The sequence below is a fragment of the Pollachius pollachius genome (genome assembly GCF_949987615.1).
Source record: "Pollachius pollachius genome assembly, chromosome: 7".
Classification (NCBI taxonomy): Eukaryota; Metazoa; Chordata; class Actinopteri; order Gadiformes; family Gadidae; genus Pollachius; species Pollachius pollachius.
The window spans coordinates 9,925,114-9,946,395 of NC_136940.1; the positions used below are offsets into that span (position 1 = coordinate 9,925,114).

Below are 21,282 nucleotides of genomic sequence, written 5' to 3' on the forward strand. Positions count from 1 at the left end.
CATAATTTCTCGTCATGTCATGTGGCCTTTCGTGCAAGTCTACGTCTCATTGTGCGCGTCATGATGCATACTACTGACTATTTCCAACACGGATGAGTCAGCTTCGTCGTCCGCCGACGGCGCCGAGGTTCGGGAACACGTGGCACTGTATTTAAGAGGCACTCAGAGCGGCGCCGTTCATTCCGCCAGGGAAAGATATCTGGTGTTTGCAGTAGCAGTGTACAGTATAGGGATTATAGAGTCGCCGATCAATATACCCACGGAGATGAGCAAAATAAAAGCACCGCGAGCCAGTAATTGCTGGGTTCCTTCACTCTATAATCAAACCTCAAAGATGGAGTTTCTGCTAAATGTCGCGATTTGGGCACTTTTGCTCGTCCACGTGGACTCTGCACTCAATAATGGTAGGTTATTTATTCTAAAGCTGTTTTGGAATGGATAGATGGATATATACTCTCCGGTCGTTTTAAGGCTGCTTTTAAAAGTGTCATTACACACAGTATATCTTACCTGCCTTAAATCCTGCCATTTGTTTTCTGTGCGTTGTTTGTTAATGTGCGCGAACAGTATTATGTTATTCTGATGCTAGTTGAAATATTGTGCAATGTATTAACCTTATCTAGAATCCAATCACGTTCTAACACTTCCCTTTATAAGAGCCCAGCACGTCATTGTTTTTATCCATTTGGGATCCTTTGCGATACCTCATCCTATTTCAGAAAAAAAGGATACATAATGGAGAAATATATATCTAATGACCGAGTCATTACTCTCATTGCCTCTAAAACAACACAAAAGTCGAAATCGATTAATTACTTAGCTTTACCCCCTAGTTGTATATTTATATATGTTATAGCCTAACAAAGAAATATCTCCTCCGGGGGATTTATAAAGTTGTTATCAGTCTATTCTATCTAAACCCTTTTCTTCTTATATTTGCAACACTTATCCCAATTCAAAATTTCTCCTCTTGTAGCCTATCTTTATTCACATTTTTAAAGAAGCTATGAGCAAATAAGTGGGAAAAGAGTGGGTCTTGATTCTAGCTAACATATCCCCATTATCCTGGCTGTCACTTAGCTGGACAATGTAGTTTCATTAATGGAGTATATTAAGCTTTCTGTGGCATTTTATGGTCCAGTGGCTAATGACGTTATATAATAATTTATTAGTTACAGGTAGTCTAGATCATATAAATAGTTGTGCTAAAAGGAACCCAGGGTCGGAAAAGAACTAAGATAGACCATAATAGGCTAAGCACATGAAAGGATATGTGAGGGCAGACAAAGAGAATAGAAAGTACCCCTCAAATAAACAGACATGAAAAGGCCAAGGCCAGCACAGCACTGCATTACTTCAACCATGATGACCTTTTGCATTTACAGTCGGTGGCGCATCAGAAAAATGGGTTGATGCTCGCTTTTATCTCTGAGTCGACTTTGAAGGGATCCACCTCAGCTATTCGGCAGTTAATTATGTTTATTTTCTTCTTCCACTGTTTATTATTAGAGTGTTTGTATTGTTCAGACAGAGAGAGTGGTTGCTGGCATGCCCCTACTGTGTTGAATAAGTACATAGCTGCTTACAGAAGCGCTTGGCTGCTGGCTCCTTGCCTGCCAGGGTCAAGGAGTGAACTGCAGTTATTTGCCCAAAGACTGTGTGCATGAGTTTGCTTAATGTTTACAGAAGTATACAGACGGGAAACAGTGTCACTTTTTATAAATTTCCCATTTCCCGCCACACAAACATATACACTCTCTTTCTCCCCATTTCTCCCTCTTTGACACTTAGACACACCTAATTGCTGATACACACACACACACACACACACACACACACACACACACACAAACGCACACACACAGGGTGTAATAAGCTGTGTACATATATGGAACAAGGCCAATATTGCACATTCATCTTTCTATCTTTGACTGTCTTGTTTTCCTATTCTGTGTTCTATTTTCTTGAGGTCCAGACTAGAATACCAGTGTTTGCATGTGGTTGAGAGTGTATTAGAGAATGTGTGTGTGTGTGTGTGTGTGTGTGTGTGGGGGGGGTGTGTGTGTGTGTGTGTGTGTGTGTGTGTGTGTGTGTGTGTGTGTGTGTGTGTATGTGTGTGTGTGTGTTGTGTGTGCATGCGTGCGGCGTGCGTGCGTGCGTGTGTGTGTGTGGTGACGAGAGAGAAAGAGAAGGATGTTGAGAAAGAGAGGGATTAAAAGATGGGCTTGAGTGATTACAGAGATAATGAGAGGCACCACAGAACTGTGTTACTGGCTGGTAATGACATTACATCAGTGCTCTGGTCTTCATCAAAGAGCAGTCAAAGGAGCAGATAATGTGGATGCAAATGCAGTAGCAGTTGAAAAATAATGTGGACAAATGTTAGAGAGAGGGAGCAAGCTATATCCATGTAGCTTAAGAAATCAGACCTCAAAAGTCTGATGGCAGACTAGCTCAAATATGGGTCAACGACTATATGGGGTGTTTCCTATTTTACGCCTTCGTATTTGTTTCAACCTTTCATGTTGCTAGATACAGGATTGAAAGCTTATTGCTTAATAGATTTCATCTCTGTAACGAAACAGGAAAGGCTGTTTCTGGTTTCCGGCCTAGGCTCTGCGCCATCTCCCAATATAAGTTCTGCTATAACATAGTTGGACTGCAGGTTCATATTCATTTGATCTTAACAAATGTAGGCCTAATATGAAGTCGTTGTACAGCTGTCTGCTGCTGTTTTTTTCGTGCAATCTACAATATTTTATTTCAGGTCAGTTATGTGTTTTTCAAGGAATACTTGAGTATTTAATTAAAGAAATTGAAAAAAGGGGCATGAAGTCTTCCACTGCTGTTTTTAAAACTAATTTAAATCCTAACAACTGCAGACTATGATGGATTCTTACATCATTGTTTTCATTTCCACCAGGGAAGGAACATTCCTTAGTGGATCATTTGAACAATACGAACGTTTCCTCCTTACACGCTGATGAACCTCCATCATCATCACCCTCATCATCCTCTAGCTCGTATAATGGAGGATCTGAGCCAATTGCAGGAGCTGAGAATGCCACAGTGGACACCCCTGTGCTACATGTGAGCCAGGATTACTCAAACTCCACAACCTTGAATGAAACCTCCGTCTCGGACCCAAGCACACTGATCCCACCCAAAGCTAAGGAAAATAACACAGGCAATGGTAACTATGATGTTCATTTGAAATTTGTTTCCATTGTTGGTAGCATTATAATGGATACAGTGGTGGATGTCTATTGTAAAATTTGATGATAAAAAATCGTAGCTTTGACAGATTACCTTCAATACATGGTGCCGGTTTGGGGCAGGAGAGCCCACTGCGTGCAGGTTCTCCCAGTTGAGACCTTCTGGTTTGATACTGAATGTGCTAAGAAATCTCAACACAAGATTCCTCTGCTACCTATCCTTTAAGAAATGCCGGAATAGTAATAGTAAAGTAGTCGTTATTGCAAAGAAGATGTACCAAGCAGGGAGATCATTTTGGTTTAGGGAACATTGATGATGGATACGGTAACGCAAATCGTTGTTTTCTACAAAGACTTGGTTCAACTTCCTGCTTTCAGTCAACGTTTCCATCGTTCTCACAGAACCTTGTTAGACTATGACAACCAACAATAAACAAAGACTGCAGTTAATAACGGATTTGATACCTCCTTGTACTTACATCTTAATTCACTACTTGGTTCCTGTCCTTGATTCTGATTGGCTTAAAGCCATTGCAAAATATTATCTAAACACAAACTCAACAATTCGACTGCATTCAATTTTTTTTAGCTTTAATGCAGTACCCAATCTCAAAGTATGATAACCAGTTGGCAAGTATTGAGTTGGATAACCAACCATATGTCACTATATCAGTTGCACAAGAAGCTCTAAGGGACTACATGTAGGCTGTTCCATGCATAAAATGCCTTTAATAGCCAATATGATGAACAGTTTGTAATTCGAATAAAAACATTAAATTCTGTTGCAATCTCCATCTCGTACAACAGCCTGTGCTGATTTCCATTATATTTGAACCAGGCTCTTATTAGAGCTGTGCCCTTGTATATAAAGCAGATTTAGCTCAGATCGATTGTATTCTGTGGTTAACTGGCAAGAAATTGACCAGTTAACAAGCAAGCGACGGCTCCAAACCCAACCCCAACCAAAAAGTCCAGCCACAAAGAGTGGGTGATGCAGTTTACTTTCGGTCGAAGGGCTCAGGGGTCAGTCTCTCCCACTGATTTCCTACTAACGGAAAAAGTCCAGTTTTGGGCCTGTGTGGCAACATTTACAAAGTGAATCACCTAACTTACTCCCACAGGAATTTTTTTTCACAATTACCAAAATCCCAGTGTCTTATAACTACATCCATATTATATTGATTAATTACCCTGTTTTAAGATGTGAAGTGAAGTGCAGCTGTTGAAAACACAACATTGCCTCACAGTCCTATTGTTCTGGTCTCTTCCCAGGGGCAGTGGACAGGGAAATATATCATAGGAAGCCCAGCATGGCGGCCCATGGGGCTGTAAAGCTATATTTAACAAATGTTATCTCAGCCTGTTAAGAAAACAGTCACACACTCGCAGAGCAAGGAAAGGTTTCCAAGTGTTGACAGTCTCCTTCACTCTCACCCTCCTCCTCCTCCTATCATCTGAGTCCTAACCTACCCTCCTCTCTTCATATCTCTCTCTCCTACAATTACACACACACACACACACACAGCTTGTAGGATAAACACAAAGGCATATTCAATAAGTATGAAAAATGGAGGTCAGATCTAGTCCAATTTGAATCAAGCCATTATTTATTCGTTTTACTAACAAAATTACAATATACTAATTGGAAGAAGCATGGATGGAGATCAAAAGTGTGGAGGAACAATTGGAAATCATTCTGAGGGTTAGTTACACTCTACAGTACGGGTTAATTTACTGAGTTGCGGAGTAATGTTAAACAGCAGCCAAGCAGGAAGCACAAGGCTGTTAAGTAGAGGAACACAATAATTTAATGCAGTGCGACTTTGGGTGAGAAAGGCGGCAAGTTAATGCTACATTCTATAATGGCTTCTGTTGCTTGGATTTGATATTCACAGCTTATGCATATGTTCTTTTGTCTTGGGTACATGGGTTATGTTGCTGTTACACTACCTTTGCTGTTTCTTTGTTATTTGGAAATGTATTCTCAATGCAAATGTATTACTACTATAACACTTATACATCTGTCCCCATACTTCTCTCTTATGTTGCTCTCTCCCATTCTCTCCTTTACCTCCTTACCTCACGCTCTCTATTCTTGCTCTCTCTCCATTCTCCAGGCACTAAAATCATAGATGCACAAAAGCTATCGCCAAATGCCCCGGCTGAAATAACCTCACACCACCTCTCCTCCTCCAACACTACCCTCTCCAACTCAACCACCAACACCACCGCCACCCCCACTGCCGCCATCACCAACGCCAACGCCACTACCACCGCCACTGCCACCACCACTCCTACCTCCACCCCCCAAAATACAGAGCCCCTCATCCTTTCCCAGACACTCTCCTCCACCCAAACTCCCAGCACACCTACCACCATATCGCACCAGCCCAACCCAGCCCCAAGCATCAGAACTACACCCGCACCCACACCCTCCCACCCTAGCGGACCGACTGCCCTTACCAGCAGCACCAGTGCCGGCTCGATCCCTGCCACCGAACCCACAAAAGATATCGCCAGTACCCAGCAGCACGGAGAGCTCTCCTCTGCACGCCCTAAGATCGCTGCTGAAACCTGCAGGGCAGGCACGCTGGCGACATCCACCACCACATCGAGCAGCTCCTCCACCCAGGCCAAAGCACATAACAACACCCCCTCTCCGCTCAGCGTGGAAGTCACTGGTAAGTGGATAAATATTTGTTTTGTATTCAGTCAGGGGACTGTCCGCCATGTTATCTACACTAGCCCAGGGGAGAATTGGCTTTAGGAACAAAGAAGATGCTGTTGTTTGTTTTTCAGGACAAGCCAGTCCTTGCCTCTACACACACACACACACAGACACATACACACTTACACACAAAAGAATGAACAGACAGTGTAAATCACTTACACATAAATAAACACAAGAAACATCACACAATGCATACACAAAGGCGTGCTTCCCACCCAACTGTTATCTAATTGTAAAAGTGGCGTCACAATCGGCCGCCGGACAATCAGTGCTCTGTCTGAGGTCTGGACTGTCATGTGACCAGAGACATGGATGCTCTCTGTTCACCTCACCCCTTTGTTGACGTTCTCTTTGTGTCCCTCTGTCTTTCTCTGTCTCTCTTTTTTCCTCTGCCTATGCAAATAACAATAAAACATTCACAGTGGACCTTCCTAGTAAAACCAGGCATGAAATGATTTTCCCTGACTTCTTTGCTTTTTTGTTCTTTTTTTAAGGGGAAACGGATTGGCCCTCTGCCTCTAACCATAAATCAGTAACAGGGAGTTTTCGCTGTAATGTGGTGGTTGCTTGGTGGATAAAAATGTATTTAAAGTACACAAAGCCAGTCCACTCATAGCAACAGTTGGGCATACACAGAAATAGATTCTTATTCAACAAGCATTATGCATGTCTGCAAACGATGCAAAGATCCGAATGTAAGACAGAATCTATGAATACAGAAAAGACAATTAAACATCACATCAGAACAACGGGCCGGCCAAGTACCAGCACACTAACTATTAAACTAATCCACCATGTCTCCGGCTGCTTCCTTGCCTTTCTCTGCTCCGTCATCCTTTGTCATCCACAGTTCCTGTTGAACTAACCCTAAGTGCTTGGCCACACTGTGCACGCTTCACGTGCACTTCCAGAATAAACACACTTGTATGACTTTTACAGCGCTTGTAATTCCATGTGAAGAATATCAGCGTGCTGTGGCTGTGCTCTGGTTTTGGGGGTAGAATCCACATTACTTTTTAGGCGTTTATCGGATTTTAGGTTAAACTGTGTGTGTGTGTGTGTGTGTGTGTGTGTGTGTGTGTGTGTGTTTGTTTGAAACACTACATTCATACATCATTCATTACAAGATTTTTTTATTCTGATTGACTGGATGGACTCTCCCTTGACTCCTGCAGAGAAGGCCGTAGACCCCCTAGTGGCGGGTCTGGTGTCGGCCTTCATCGCCACCGCAGTCGTCATCACCCTTCTGCTCTTCCTCAAACTGCGCAGGAGAGACAACCGGCCCGAGTTTCACAGGCTCCAGGACTTGCCGATGGTGAGCAGAACTATCTACTATGACAAAGCTACATCACCCTAGGTATGCAGTGTGCAGTGTCAGCATCAGGATTATATGCTACTGGGCGAGGAGCATGAATCTAGGCCAATCAATTTGATGACGGTGGTGAGGGACTACAATGACGTGGGTCTCGTGTCTTTACTCTCTTCTGCAGGATGACATGATGGAGGACACGCCTCTGTCCATGTACAGCTACTGATGGAGAGAGGGTGGAGGGACAGGCAGCAGCCACCAGACGGCCTGAAAGTCCAACACAACCTCACAGAAGTCTCTCGATAAGAGTGCCCTTTCCTTTCTCTGCACCACAAAGAAGGGATACCGGGTTAGGTCTGTTATGCCTGTTGGTCTGTAAGTTCAGTTGAATGTGCGTCTCTAGATCCTCAGAGATGGCGGCTGAAATGGCATTTGAGAAATAAGGATGTTGCCCATGTTGGGAGGATCCTTCTAACAAAATATAAATGCTCAACTATATATAAATATATATTATAGATTGTGAGACCTTACCACACAACCACAACTTAGGCAACAACACCTTTGATATTATTTTTTTATTGTTTTTGAGGGTTTATGTTAAGAGACCTTAGGATAAGGACATGGGGCGGAATTACACACTTCATTCACGTGTCCTTAAGAAGGAAAAAGCAGTAGCACCAGCTGGCTGGGTTCACAATGGCTGTCTCCACTGTGTTTGATGAGTTTCTTTTGGAGGAAGGTAGTGGTAACCTGTTAGGGATCCATCCATGATCAGCCTTGGTCGCCCCACTTCCCTGCTGCTTGCCATTTTAAAGGTCTGATCGTTGGGCTACTAGGCCTGAGTGGGGTATTAAACAATTATTTAACTGATGCATGGCAGTAAGTTGTTCTGTTTCGGGTAAGGGTGAAGGGTCAGCTTTTGTTGTGTCAAAATACCCAAGGGATGTATTAGGATCTTAAAACGCTAAAAATGGCATGTCAGTACTATCCAATGACCAAAACCAAACACCATGGTTGGGTCATGCTATTGGATCCAACTGTAGTCATGCATCAGTTAAGGATTGTACGTTTAAAGAGTACTTACACACTAGATTACTTTTGGGATTTTCCTATTCTAAGATGACAAAAATAAACTAAAAACGTGAAAGGCTTTGTACACTGTTAGCATACATTTCAGATCATTAGCATGATCAGGTAACATCATCTCTATATACTGTAGACCTTTAACCACTGTAGACACATTTAAAATACAGTATGGATCAGCTTTAAAACAAGACAAATCCTAAGCAAAGGTCTGTCTGTGCTATTATATAAAACACAATGTAAAGTGTTATTATTACATTGGTCATCCAAACATTAGATGAACAACTGCCTTCACTTATGTTTTATAGTGCTCTAACGATGATACATTTGTTTTCCATATCTGTTCTTCATTCTTAGCTTCGTAATTTATAATGGCTGCACTTTGCTATAAATTGATTTTGCGATCATTCGCGCGACAATTTTAATTAAAACTTCACATTTAGCCAATCTAATGCATTGCTCTGGTAGTGTCTATTAATAGTCAGGTGTTATGGTGTGAACATCCAATTATCGAAAACACTGATGTAAAAAAAAATAGGGTGATAGCAGCATCAGTACTTGCTAGAGGAGGACTCTAATCTCTGATAGGAAGCAGGATATCAACAAGGTAATCTCGTTGGTATTTACTCTTTTACAAGGTTGCACTTTATGTTTAAAGGATTGCAGAAAAGGGAAAAAAGTAAATAGTTTATGTGATTGAGATGTGAGGTGTGTGTGTGTGTGTGTGTGTGTATGTGTGTATGTATGTGTGCACGTATGAGTGTATATATTTGCGCGTGCCCGCGTGTGTGTGTGTGTGTGCATACTTTCGCATGTTTGTCTATGTGTTTACACATATTTTTAAATGTGCATGGGGCGATATGGTAGAGGGTATTTAAGTGTTTTTACTGAAGGCAAAATACTGCTGTACTTCCTTTTGCTTTAGTGTTTATTTTGTATTCTTTCCTGAGATCAATAGTCCAAGATAGTGCCTTGTACAGGGTAGGGACGACTCTTATTGTATACTGTGTATGTCTGTATTGTATTCATATTCCCACGCTCTATGCTCTCAGCTCTACCAGTCATTCAAAGTGCAATGCTTTCATCCCTACACAAGCAGACACATAGGACTTTGGTGCAGCTCGCACATGCCTGAATTTGCCCAATGTGCCTGAGCAGATTCCTGTGTGTGTCACTCATTCATATCGAGGCAAATCTAAGCGATAATCTGCCCCCCTTTTACATACGTAAGAAAAAAAGTTGTTGTTTGGTTACAGATGAAGGGTGCATCAAGCCAGGCAAATCGATAGAAAACAAAAGTAATATCGCTAACACTTTCAACTTTATGAAGAGATGACTGCAAGGCATCTTCCATTGATTGTAGTTCTAGAACCTTGAGGAAATAAAAAAAATGTACGCGTTAAGTTAAACACTGAGTGTGAATAAGAACAAACGTGCATTTATTGAATCGGGAAACGTGCCAATTATTAATGCACTGCCTAAAACTAACTTGCCATTATCTGTTGTGTAGTTGCTTGATAATACATGTTCCATGACTAGCAATGTGTAGTTATAAATTAAACACGCCAGCTTATTTTTTACATTACAGCATTAATGTGTTAACATCATTCATTGCATTATCAGGATTTCAATTCTGCTGTAGATAATGGCCTGATCTCTTGATTTTTGATTGAAGTTATTTTTTAAGCCATGCTCTGCATTACTTGTTTCTCTCTTAGTCTATTTTGATGTTTGAGGGACTTCCTATGAATAAACCTTTAATGAAAGATTTAAATAGGGCACGTAAAAGGCAACAGAACAATCTTGAACACAAACTTAATTTGTTTAAGCAGACACGAAAAGCTCCTTTATTTGTTTTTTCTATTACAGTTCAGTGGTTGATAGATGCAATTGAGTTGCAAGAGAACAGCCCAACTCATCCGGTCATTAGGCCATCATCAGTATCAGTCCACAACAACACACAAATGCTCTTTGCTAATGAATCATATATATTGCTCTCTCAAAATAAACACAAGCGGCCTGAAACATCTTTGGATGACGCCCAAAGAGAGATTGGATATGATTTTTTTTTTGACCTCTGTTATTTATTCTGTAATGAGAGGCTTTTCTTAGAGAAACAGGATACTAGGGTGGGACTTAACCTAGGAAGGATGTGTATCGCTCAAACCATCAACAGCAGGGTTACTTTACTGATGAGTCAGCAATATAATAATATAATATAAATTTATGTTGTTGAGGGGGATATCATTCTGGCCAGCTTGAACTTGGTGTTTTCATAAAAAGAAAAAGCTTTTCAAGGCAATAAGATACACTTGGTAAAAAATATCTATTTCTCATGGGATTCATTCAACACTAACTTGAAAAATCGTATTCCATACAGGATATATATATATATATATATATATATATATATATATATATACATATACATACATACATACATACATACATACACATATACATATATATATACACACACACACACTTGATGAACGTATCATAATACATGTGTATTTGATGTGACATCAGGTCACTCAATTAAAATCAAATCAAACATGACGATGACAGAATTAAACCAAATAGTTGCTGTGGGAGAACAATTTACTGCATCTGCAAATTGGCGGCTGCCTTGGGCAATTTGTTCCCAGAATACAGTCATCCTCTACATGTGCAGATGGTTAAAGCACATTAATCTCCTGATGCATATCAGCCAGCAAAGCACTGCTGATTGTGTTCCTCAGACAGGATCCACTTCAGACAACCCAGACCTGACTCAGCCCAATGATGGAGGGCCTTGCTATTGTGACTAGCAAGCTAGCCGGGTCAAATATTCTTCAATAACACCTTTTGATCGATTATTTACTGAAATACAAGATCACGTAACGTGGGTTGATACTAACGACCAAAGCCTTCTCTGTTTCAAGTTTTAGAATTCAATAAAATATGCTTACCATTTTCAGTTATCCTCATACATTCAGGACAACAGATTCTTGACACTGTCATGTCACTTCAAATTAGACATTAACGAAATGTCTCATCATTAGAATACATAAAAAAATTGTACAAGCTAACCATAATCATTTACCAAAGTAATGAGTGTAGCTGACCTCTGGTAGGAACAAATGGAACAAAGTTAACATATCTTTCAGTATGACATTTGAAAAATGTCAGAGGTCATCAAGGCTAAGGTCTGATCCCAGCCCTAGGTGGACGTCATCATCATCTAGATCTTCATCATTGTCGTCATCATCGTCGTCGTCCCCCAGGTCGCTGCTTGGGCCGGCTATGTCACTTCGTCTGGACTGCGTGCTGAGACGTACGCACGGTACTCTCTTGTGACGAGGAGCTACACAGAAGGGAGGACAGGAAATCTCAATAGGGTTAAGTGGTCACTTTTACCTATGTGCCTCGGCAGTTCTTTGCTCTGATGAGAATTGGCTGATACAATAATGATTATCTTTGAGGTTTTCTTTGGCGCAAACGACTAAAAAACAAACTGAACTAAAAAACGCATTGAAATGTTTCACTTGGAAAAAAGACTGGGAGTGTATCACTGTGTTTGTGTACAAAAATCACTGGAAAAGAGAATGACTGTAGAGATTGCCTGATAAGGAAAATACTTTGACCGCCTTAAAGAGAGGTTTAAATGGGCCAATTTGTTATTCCTGTAATCCCCCCCCCCCCCCCCTTTTCCTCTGCTCTGCCCACATGATCTCTCCACTGCATAGCAATGAGCGGCCCCGTCCAACCAGGCACCGATAAAGTCTCCACAATGAGTCAGAATTGATGGCATGGATCAGGCAGAGCGGGTCTTAACAGATGTGTGGGGGAGGGAACAAGGGGGAGGTAGACCGGGAACATACTGATGCATGGGTGTCACCGCAACGGAAAAAGGGTTGACGTTGGCTGAACAAAAGACGCTTTGTTCAGTAAACTTCGCTTCTTACCTGGTTCGTGGTCGTCCAGCCACGACAGGTCGTCTGAGCTGACCTCGGCCAGGCTGGGCGTGGGGCTGAAGTCCTCAGAATCAGAGGGGGGCTGTTCACCCCTGGGCTCCGGACCACGGCTGCTGTGGGGCTGAGGACCTGGTGCCACAGAGGCTGGGGTCCGTACAAAACAAAGACTTGTAAAGCCAGGCCAGGTTTATTTGTAGAGCAAATTTAATAATTACTAGCTGACTAAAGGGCTGTAAAGTGGAAAGATGAGAGAACAGCCGGCACACAGTGAAAGAAACAAAATATAACAGAAAGAAACAAAAGTAACAGTGCATAGAAGTCAAAACGGCACAACCACAAATTTACACACACTAGGGATTGGAATTAGATTAAATTGTCCTAGTCGATCGTCGGGAGAATTAACGATAAATTTTAGATTAATCATTAATATCTTTATATTAAAATTAACTATTTTAATGCTATATATTCAAAATGCAATGAAAATTGATTGTCAATTCTCCCGCGTTTACACGTGGGTCCCAATAAACATACGCGAGAACTTTAGTTCCTACCATACATTTGTTCCTTCATCATGGTGCTTGGGAGAATAATAGCGGCTATTGCAGGGCATTACAATTGGTCGGTCGGTACTTTTATGCACACCGAAGTGAGTAAGTGGATTTTTTTGCCTGATTCACGTCTTATCACTCCGCAAGTAGTCCGGTAACTTATCAACCCCAGCGTGTCCGGTTGCTAAGCAACGCCAACGTCTTTGGCAGACTATTTCTCTGGTTAACAACACTACGAATGGAAATTGTGAAAAGACACACCGTGCGAGGATATTTTTTGTGCAATCGTTTTATCGAAGATTTTACGCCATTGACGAAATTCTTAATGATCAATTAGTCGATTGTTGATTAATCATGCCCATTCCTAACACACACACACACACACACACACACATCAGGAGGATTCAATGATCAGGAGGCCTTGGTCATATGACCTGATGACCCGTTGTAATGTCGGAAGGGGCGTGTGTGTTTTCAATGTATGCGTGCGAATAACCTGATGTGTGTGGCGGCCCTGCAGGTGTGGGTCGCTCTTCTCTGAGCATAAGACGGCTGACCTCATCTCTCAGGTCTGATATGCTTACTCTGTTGAGAAGACATGAACAGTACGTTTAGTTTGTTCCAAGCAAGAGACTGAATAAAATCAGTTTATGATATATGACAACCAACACACACACACACACACACACACACCCACAGCCGCAGATGCGCTTACACCGCATATACCTGATCTGGCGGACCTCTTGCTGTGTGCGAGTGTGCTGCGTCTCGGTCTTGGCCAGGTCCAAACCGTGCGTTCTGTTAGTGTCTGTGAGCTGCTCCAGCATCTGGGCAGGATGAGGGTTTAACAAAAAAAAAAAAAGCTAGATAAATAAACAACAACAAACCAACAATAAACAACATCAACAACAAAAGCTTCAAAAGCGTTTTCACCTTGCAGTTGCGTTCATATTGTCTCCTGGTCTCTCGGACCTCCGACTGCTGGACAAACATGTCCTCCTCCTGTCCCCCTGTTTGGCAGAAGAAGAAAGACATGAAGGAAGAAAAGAGAAGCGCTGAAAAAGAGCAGGCTCAGCGCCACTACCCAGCCGGCAGAGCGGTATCGAACATGAGTGGTCTTGTGTGTGACTCACTAAGCCGAGCCTTCAGTTGATCTACTTCCCTTCGCAGGTGCTGCAGCTCCTCGCCCTGGAGCTTTGAACTGAAACTGTGAAAAGAGTAGAGTAGAGGAACAAAGAAAGAAAAAAAGAACCTCAAACTTTTTCTTGGGTTTTATCTTTGTCTTGTTTCGTGGGACAAAACCCAATTCTTAGGGGATAATGAGCCACTTTGAAAAGAAGAAAACCTCATTGAAGGAAGGTGAAAAAATACATGTCTTACTATTCATTCACACCAAAAGCTGTAAAGCGTTTTGAACGATAAATTCACTTTCCATTAGACATGAGCAATAAAGCGATCGGGGCGATAAAACGCTTGAGCGACAGCTTTAAAGCTGTAAAGCTGTAAATGAGAGTTGAAAACAGCTCAACTCTATGCAAATGAGCTAGTAGCGTTTCGGCTGTAAATGACCGCCAGCCAATTGGAATGTAGATGCCTCTCGCCGGCGTGGGTCCCAATAAACATGCGCGAGAACTTTAGTTCCTAGTTCCTACCACACATTTGTTCCTTCATCATGGTGCGTGAGAGAATAATTGCGGCTATTGCAGGGCATCGTATTTGTCCGTGATGGCATAGCCAACGTGGTCTTATTATAGCCCGATCATTAACTTAAAAAACACATAGAAAGAATAAAGCATCCAGCATATGATTTCAACAATGTATGAGGGCATACGCAATCCGCATTATGCAACAGGGTTGGTCGCACAGTGGAATGCTGGTGGAAACCAGCGGATGAGCGTTGGGTGGAGATCTGCGCGCATTTCAGAAGCAGGGAGATACCGCACAAAAAAATATTTCTAATTTGTCCGTTTGCCGTGTGTCTGCCTGGCACAAATGCTCCCGTTGAGCGGATCTTTTCCATAATAAACAATACTACACACACACACACACACACACACACACACGATAGTGATCGACTAAGCTATAATCTAGCATATAAGCAATTACTCCATTAATTAGTTATTCAGTGTTTCATGTATTTATGCTTATTATTCTTTTTCTATTGACCAAACTTATGACTATCTTGTGTTTTTGTGGCTCGGCATCAGCAGCAGCACTTGCCTCAACTACGAGCGTGCAGGCAAAAAGCGCGGCTCCTTTAAATGGAAAAGCAAAATCGCATTGCGTTTTCAGCTATTCAGCGATTTTGCATCTTTTACAGTTTTTGTTGTGAACGTACAGCTACAGCTCAATTATAAGAGGGGGAGAATTAGAATAAATAGTTTGATTCTGTAAACCCCCACCCCCATGTTTACCTCTCCTCCAGGTTGCTTAGCGACGTAGCCCTGGTGATATGGCCCCGGAGAGTGCTCAGCTCGCGTCCGATCTCTCTCCTCCACTGCTCCATCATCCGCTCAGTCCCTGGGTTCTGACCCCTCCTCGTGCCATCCCTCGCTCTCTCCATCTCCTTCGACTCTTCCCGCAGGCTGCAGATCTCCTCTGGGTGACATGGCATCACTTCGTGAGCAACATTTGCATTATTCATAATATAATTGTTGAGTGGTTTGAGTGGTGTTTTTATGTGAGGCTGCAAAATGAGCCAGCTAGCCAGCCATTTGGACTAAGTGAAGACGTACGATAATAGGCCACATAGCGGTTACAATTTCCAGTAAATCACGGATCCATCCGTAGGCATGGGCTGGAAAATCTATCGCCTTGCTTCCAGTTTTGTTACAGACTTCTCAAGAAAACGCTTCAGTTTTAATAATTGTGCATTTCCACAGTAGAAAGTCTAAAGGTAAAAAACTGAAACCTTTACAGACACTTTGACCATTTACTACTGCTAGTCGAGTTTGTGTGCGCTTATTACACGTTAAAATATCCCCACCTTTTGCAAAATGATAGGTTGAAATAAAGGTGAATCCTACGTAAGTAAAATGCTGTGTTCATTCAGATTTCAGCTGCAATCAGCATTCAGATATGAACCTAGTCTGATTTGTGAAACTACCTTCCAGTAGGCGAATACGGCGTTGCTGAGAATCTCTCTCCCTCTCGACGCTTTGAACCTTCTTGGTGAGAGACTCAAGTGCCTTGAAGAGAGGTTCAAAAGAATTGTAACAACACATCTGTTGCATTAACAATAGAAAACATAAGCTATTCAAACACACTGACTAAATGTTCACCACGTAGTGCGTGCTCTAGCTTGTAAAATCAATGATACAAGCAGGAGTCCTTGAGTGTGGTTGTTGCACAAGTTAATGCACACATACAGGCACACACACCTGGCTCTGCAGCTGCAGTTGAGTCTGGATGGCAGCGAGGTCTGCCCATTGAACCTCTGGGGGGAGAGATGAGGAGGGCTGCTGGAGCATGGATGCTCTGGTGGGAAGGAGAGGAAGAGTAAGGGGGTCCAATCCTGGGTCAGAACGCCCTTCCCTCACCGGAAACAGATCTGACAGAGGAGAGGAAATAGGAGAAGCGCATGGAGGATGCTGGTCTAAATAATATTTTTTCCAGTTGTTACACCACCCACAAATGCTAATTGAGTTTATTTGTGCCAGAAACTACCGATATATAGGTCATCCTTTACTATTTCAGTCATGTAAGAAACTGCATCTAACCACCTGGACTTCCTTTTGAGACTTTCCCTGGTGAAGTCAGTCTTTCCTGTGAAAAAAAAAAAAGTGATATTCACAGGATATCCTTTGTATCTATTTAAAATTTAGTGAATTTAAGAACTTGGTCCTTTTATTGGATAATGTTGCGGTGCTTTGCCTCCTTACAAAAGGAATGACCCTCGAGTCTAATAGAATCTGTTTACCATTTATGAATCAATGTTGCCATTTTTCATATACTTCACAGACCACAATAAACATAGCAATTATGTTTATCTGCACTATTAACAGTAAGTGCAATGACATATTCAGATTTTACATCAGCCTTTTTTTACCTTTTACCAGCAGGAGCGGAAACAGGACTAAACCATTATTGTTCTACAGGCATAAACTGATCAACTAAATCGTCCAGGGTTAGCCTTAAAGCAATGGCATGTAGCTTGGTGGAGCTACACCGCCATCTACAGTTAAGATTTGAAAGTGGCACATTATATTTGCATGGAGAGGTTAATCAATCTCTAAACTAGTCAATTAAATCAAAGAAGGAAGCATAAATGTGTTTTATTTTTTATCTTGATCACTTCATGTGTCCAACCCACCCGCATCTTGGCCACGCTGTCATCTGCAGCTGACAGGATAGAGCTCAGCTGATTATCCCAGTTCATCTAGCAGTAGGACTAAAAGAATAAACACATGCAATTGTCAAAAAAGTATTTGTTTTCTCGCATTGTTTACTTGATTTCCCCATAGCCCCATATGTGACCGTAGGGTCCATAATCCATTGTACTGGGGGCAACAATTACATGACATCATGAACCTTGAGCTACAGATGGGCCACAGAGCCACGGATGATGTGGTGGCACAGTAACCCGAGCCGCATTCACAGCTGTCGGGGACAAGTAACAGCCTGGTGTACTGTGTAACGTTACTTGACACTTCACGAGAAAGAATTACAATGGTCGTGCTTGCCAATGTGGTGATGACAACTCAGCCCTATCCATTCAACAAAGGTGGAGACTCGGAGTCAGTGATCTTAGTCCATCTGATCTGATTTTGCGTTGTTTGCACAATAAATACGTATAAACCAGTACATGGTTAAACGGTTTACCTCAAAGATTATAGTTATCTTACGTTAGCAAACAAAACCTTAACGTTAGCTAAAGGAGGGTTTGTCCTAAATAAAGATCTGCGTCAATAAGTACACAATGCCGAAACTGGCAGCACAAAACATCCATAGGTTCTTGAATATGGTCTATTGTTTAGGTAATACAGCGACATGCATTGCTATAACCGAATACAGCTTTGCTACTTACAAAATAACGTGCAATCGACTTTTAAATCCAGGAGCCCATAACATCGACGTCATTACGTAACACGTAGATGACGTGCGGTTCTAGACTCGTGCGTAATGCACGTTGGTAAGGAGTCCCACACTCCGACGTAACATATTTCATAATAACGTGCGTAATGAGAAAGCAAGAGGCATTCGCGTTATTCAAACCACAGGAAAGAAACATCATATTACTCCATAATCACCAACTACGAGGCTTTGGTTCGCGTTGGCATTCAGAAGCAATGGCGTCGCCCACTGTCAACTTTGAAACTGTTACACGTTTATTAGATGACTCTATTTCAAATCTGGGGTTTGAAAGTCACCCACTAAAGGTATGGTTGTCCGCACAATTATTGATGTCCTAATGCAAAGTATGAGTCTTAATGAAAACGTTTGTTAACGACTTAAGTGTCTATTCGTCTGGTGTTTCGAAAAAACAGATCGGCTGGTACAACGACGTACTGCCCGCCCCTCTGCGCCAGCCCCATCATGAGGACACTTTGGCTGTGGTGGTACTCAGCACACCTGACATGTTTGAAAAAGCATTCCTGCCTTTTATGGAGAAGGGATGCTGTCAGGGTGTGTCGGACCCGATAGACCAATGTGTCAAACACACCATCAACTCTGCTATCTCACAGGTAATGATTAAATGCTATTGGTAGTATAGTAAGTAAGGAGTAACAGGGGAGAAGAGTTTGGAGTGGTGGGGAAGGAGTGGTCGGTACGTTAATTAAATATCACTTGCATTGTGCTTGGTTGTGTGGGTTTTTCCTTCTGCAACTTTACAAACCAACCCCTCCAACAGTCTTTCCCGGGAAAGAAGGTGGAGGTGAGTTACGACTATGAGATGCTTCCCGCAAGCAGGAAGCCAAAGTTCCTGGCTCAGACAGCTGCCCATGTGGCTGGAGCGGCCTATTATTACCAAGAAGCAGATGTCACGGACCACCCATGGGGTGACAAGGTAATATGAACATAGCCAAGGGATTTTTCTCTGCAAGCTAAAAACATTTCCAATCTTAACGGTTCATTGAGCATCTTGTTTTTATGCATCTCCTCTATGCCTACAGAAAAAGTTTGGGGTGTGTATTCATCCCCGGTTTGGGGGCTGGTTCGCCATCAGAGCCCTGTTGGTGTTTGAGGGTGTGCAGGTGGGGTGTGAGGTCCTGCAGCGCAGCCCTCCTGACTGTGTTCCTTCCAGAGAAGCCAGGATTCAGCTTCTGGAGGACTTCAACCTCCGCTGGCAGGTAAAGCACTTGCTGCCTTGTCGGGTCAACAAGTGGAAAGTTAAGGGGTCGTTAAGAGGGCTTTTGACAGAGTGGAAGCAACGTTTAAATCATAATGGCAGCCGTTCAAACGATATTGTATGCATATATATATATAAAATGTGTTTGATATAACACGTATATCAAAAATGACATGTAAATCAAAAAATTACAAAATACATTTCCATATAACCCCTCAAATCCATCCAAACCTAAGCAAGCTGTTTGCAGATACAGATTGGGTGACTGCCACTAGCTACTTACAATATTTAACATTTGTGGTATCTACTCCTTAAATGCATGCCGTCCGGTGCTTGAAGGTAGCATTAACGTTCTCTGCAACATGATGTTAGTTACAAAAGAGGGGTCAGAGACTAACACTCTGCCTGCTGCTTGGTGTTCCCAGGACTGGAAATATAGAGATATCATCCCTCCAGTCCAGAGGTACTCCCAGAGGCAGATGGACTACTTCTCCACCCGCCCGGCCCAGCGCCCTGCCTTGCTCCAGGAATGGGGCTTCCTTCAGAAGGAGGAGGGCGGAAGCCAGCTGGAACCCCCGGCCTCGGGGTCTCTTATCCCCCACACTGGGCACGGTTGAATGAACCACGATCGGACCGTCCACGCCGGATCTCTTCTCCTAATTGCAGTACACGTCCATACTGCTGCATAATGCAGTGCCTTCTCATACTGCTTCTGATTGGGATTATATACTGTACATCTGTACAAACTTAGATTGTTTTATTTTAAACATCAGTCTTATAGCCGGGACATGGCCCCCAGCACTCCAGTTGGACCCCAAGATACTGATTATGTTTTGTGACTGGATGTTAAAACCCTTTTTTTTTTCACTTTCAAGAGGGTAAGTGCCTGATAATGTTGTTTTAGACAGCATTTACCGTCAACTGTCAGCATCTGAAACAATGAAAGATATGGTATGAATGATGCAAAAAACATAAATTTTTTAATGGTACATTGCATTACTATCCAAAACAAGAGGAATGAAGGTCAGAGAATTAATGACTGGTTGATTACGTCAGCACTAATTTACCATCTGGGATGAATAAAGTAAATCCTACTTCATAGGCTCACCAGAGGAACTCAAGATTACACATTTACTGTTAAAACTCTAGATGTCACTGTTTTCCTTTTGATAATCCACCTGGCGTACTACACGGAATCCCTTGTAAGATGAGTGTCAGACAAAAAATATATTTTTTAGAACGTCAATGTTATGAATGTTATTGAATCTCTTAAGGCATTAATTGAAAGGCATCATTCCTGCTTGCGCATTAGCCCCCCATCTCCCCCCGTCTAATTAAAAACATCACTTTTTTAACTGCTGCCTGTTTCCTTCCTTCCTATCGCTCTGTGTTTAAATCTCAATCTCTTCTCTCTTTGCTGTTTATTTCCATGGGTAGCTCGCTTCCGCTTCTCTCTCTCGCCACAATGTTCATTTATTTCTCCACTGGTTGCTGAATCAGCAGTTCGGAGCAGTGTGCCGCATGCCTGCAGAGAGGCCAACCACAGAGTTAATTATGCTCCCACAGATACTGTCTCTCCCCCCTTACTCCCCCCACCAACACTTTTTTACATTATCCCCCCTCTGCCTTACCCATATCTGAGTATGTGTGGACTTTAGCCAACTCTGCACATAAGGGCAGAGCTGTCAATCAGGGCATTTCGAGTATGGTTGCGTTAGAAGACGTTTTTACTCATGGAACTATTTCCTCGCCATGATGAATCTCGAAATCGAAATCTATTTTTGGCTACATACATGGCTTAGTGCGCCTGAAACTAAAGCTCAATGATATCTTCCACCATGATTGAATCGTGTACCTTGACTATACTTTAATGTGTGTATGATGTTATACTTTCTTGGAAATCAACTTTGTTTCTTCAGCAGAGGAGAACAAATGGTGTCCAGAAGGCAAGCACTGGTACGGTTGCTGAAGTTTTGCTTGCGCTGCAGAACTGTCAAGAAAGCCGTAGAGCAGAACCATGAACCGCTCTGCTGTCCTGGAGTCCGGAGGCCTTGCTCTTCACTCACAAGGGCTTCAGAAATCGGCATACTAAATCCACATTTCAAGTGTGGTTTCAGTTCATGGTGATAGGTGTCTCAGACTCGCACACAT

General features: G+C 42.4%; 3 protein-coding genes across 4 annotated transcripts; 2 read left to right on the plus strand and 1 right to left on the minus strand.

Moving 5' to 3' along the window:
- The first annotated feature begins 117 nt into the window (after nt 1-117).
- LOC307078195 (uncharacterized protein) lies at nt 118-9,923 on the plus strand. 2 transcript variants are annotated; one of them, XM_079739888.1, is made up of 5 exons: nt 118-404; nt 2,924-3,193; nt 5,333-5,896; nt 7,122-7,261; nt 7,437-9,923. In XM_079739888.1, the coding sequence occupies exons 1-5, from the start codon at nt 266-268 to the stop codon at nt 7,479-7,481; spliced, it is 1,158 nt and encodes a 385-aa protein (XP_079596014.1). In that variant the 5' UTR covers nt 118-265; the 3' UTR covers nt 7,482-9,923. The 2 variants fall into 2 exon arrangements, with proteins under 2 accessions (XP_079596014.1, XP_079596015.1); XM_079739889.1 differs by lacking the exon at nt 2,924-3,193.
- Nucleotides 9,924-10,177: 254 nt separating this feature from the next.
- Nucleotides 10,178-17,917, minus strand: LOC307078194 (uncharacterized protein). Its single transcript, XM_079739887.1, has 12 exons — nt 17,869-17,917; nt 17,155-17,232; nt 16,565-16,607; nt 16,223-16,392; nt 15,949-16,030; nt 15,257-15,440; nt 13,976-14,049; nt 13,776-13,852; nt 13,569-13,669; nt 13,339-13,427; nt 12,286-12,438; nt 10,178-11,684 (listed from the first exon to the last, which is right to left on the minus strand). Exons 2-12 carry the CDS (start codon nt 17,218-17,220, stop codon nt 11,506-11,508), a joined length of 1,218 nt encoding a protein of 405 aa, XP_079596013.1. The 5' UTR covers nt 17,221-17,232; nt 17,869-17,917; the 3' UTR covers nt 10,178-11,505.
- Nucleotides 17,918-18,005: 88 nt separating this feature from the next.
- Nucleotides 18,006-20,486, plus strand: mmachc (metabolism of cobalamin associated C). Its single transcript, XM_079740404.1, has 5 exons — nt 18,006-18,220; nt 18,329-18,526; nt 18,694-18,849; nt 18,956-19,132; nt 19,557-20,486. The coding sequence occupies exons 1-5, from the start codon at nt 18,023-18,025 to the stop codon at nt 19,746-19,748; spliced, it is 921 nt and encodes a 306-aa protein (XP_079596530.1). The 5' UTR covers nt 18,006-18,022; the 3' UTR covers nt 19,749-20,486.
- The last annotated feature ends 796 nt before the right edge of the window (nt 20,487-21,282 follow it).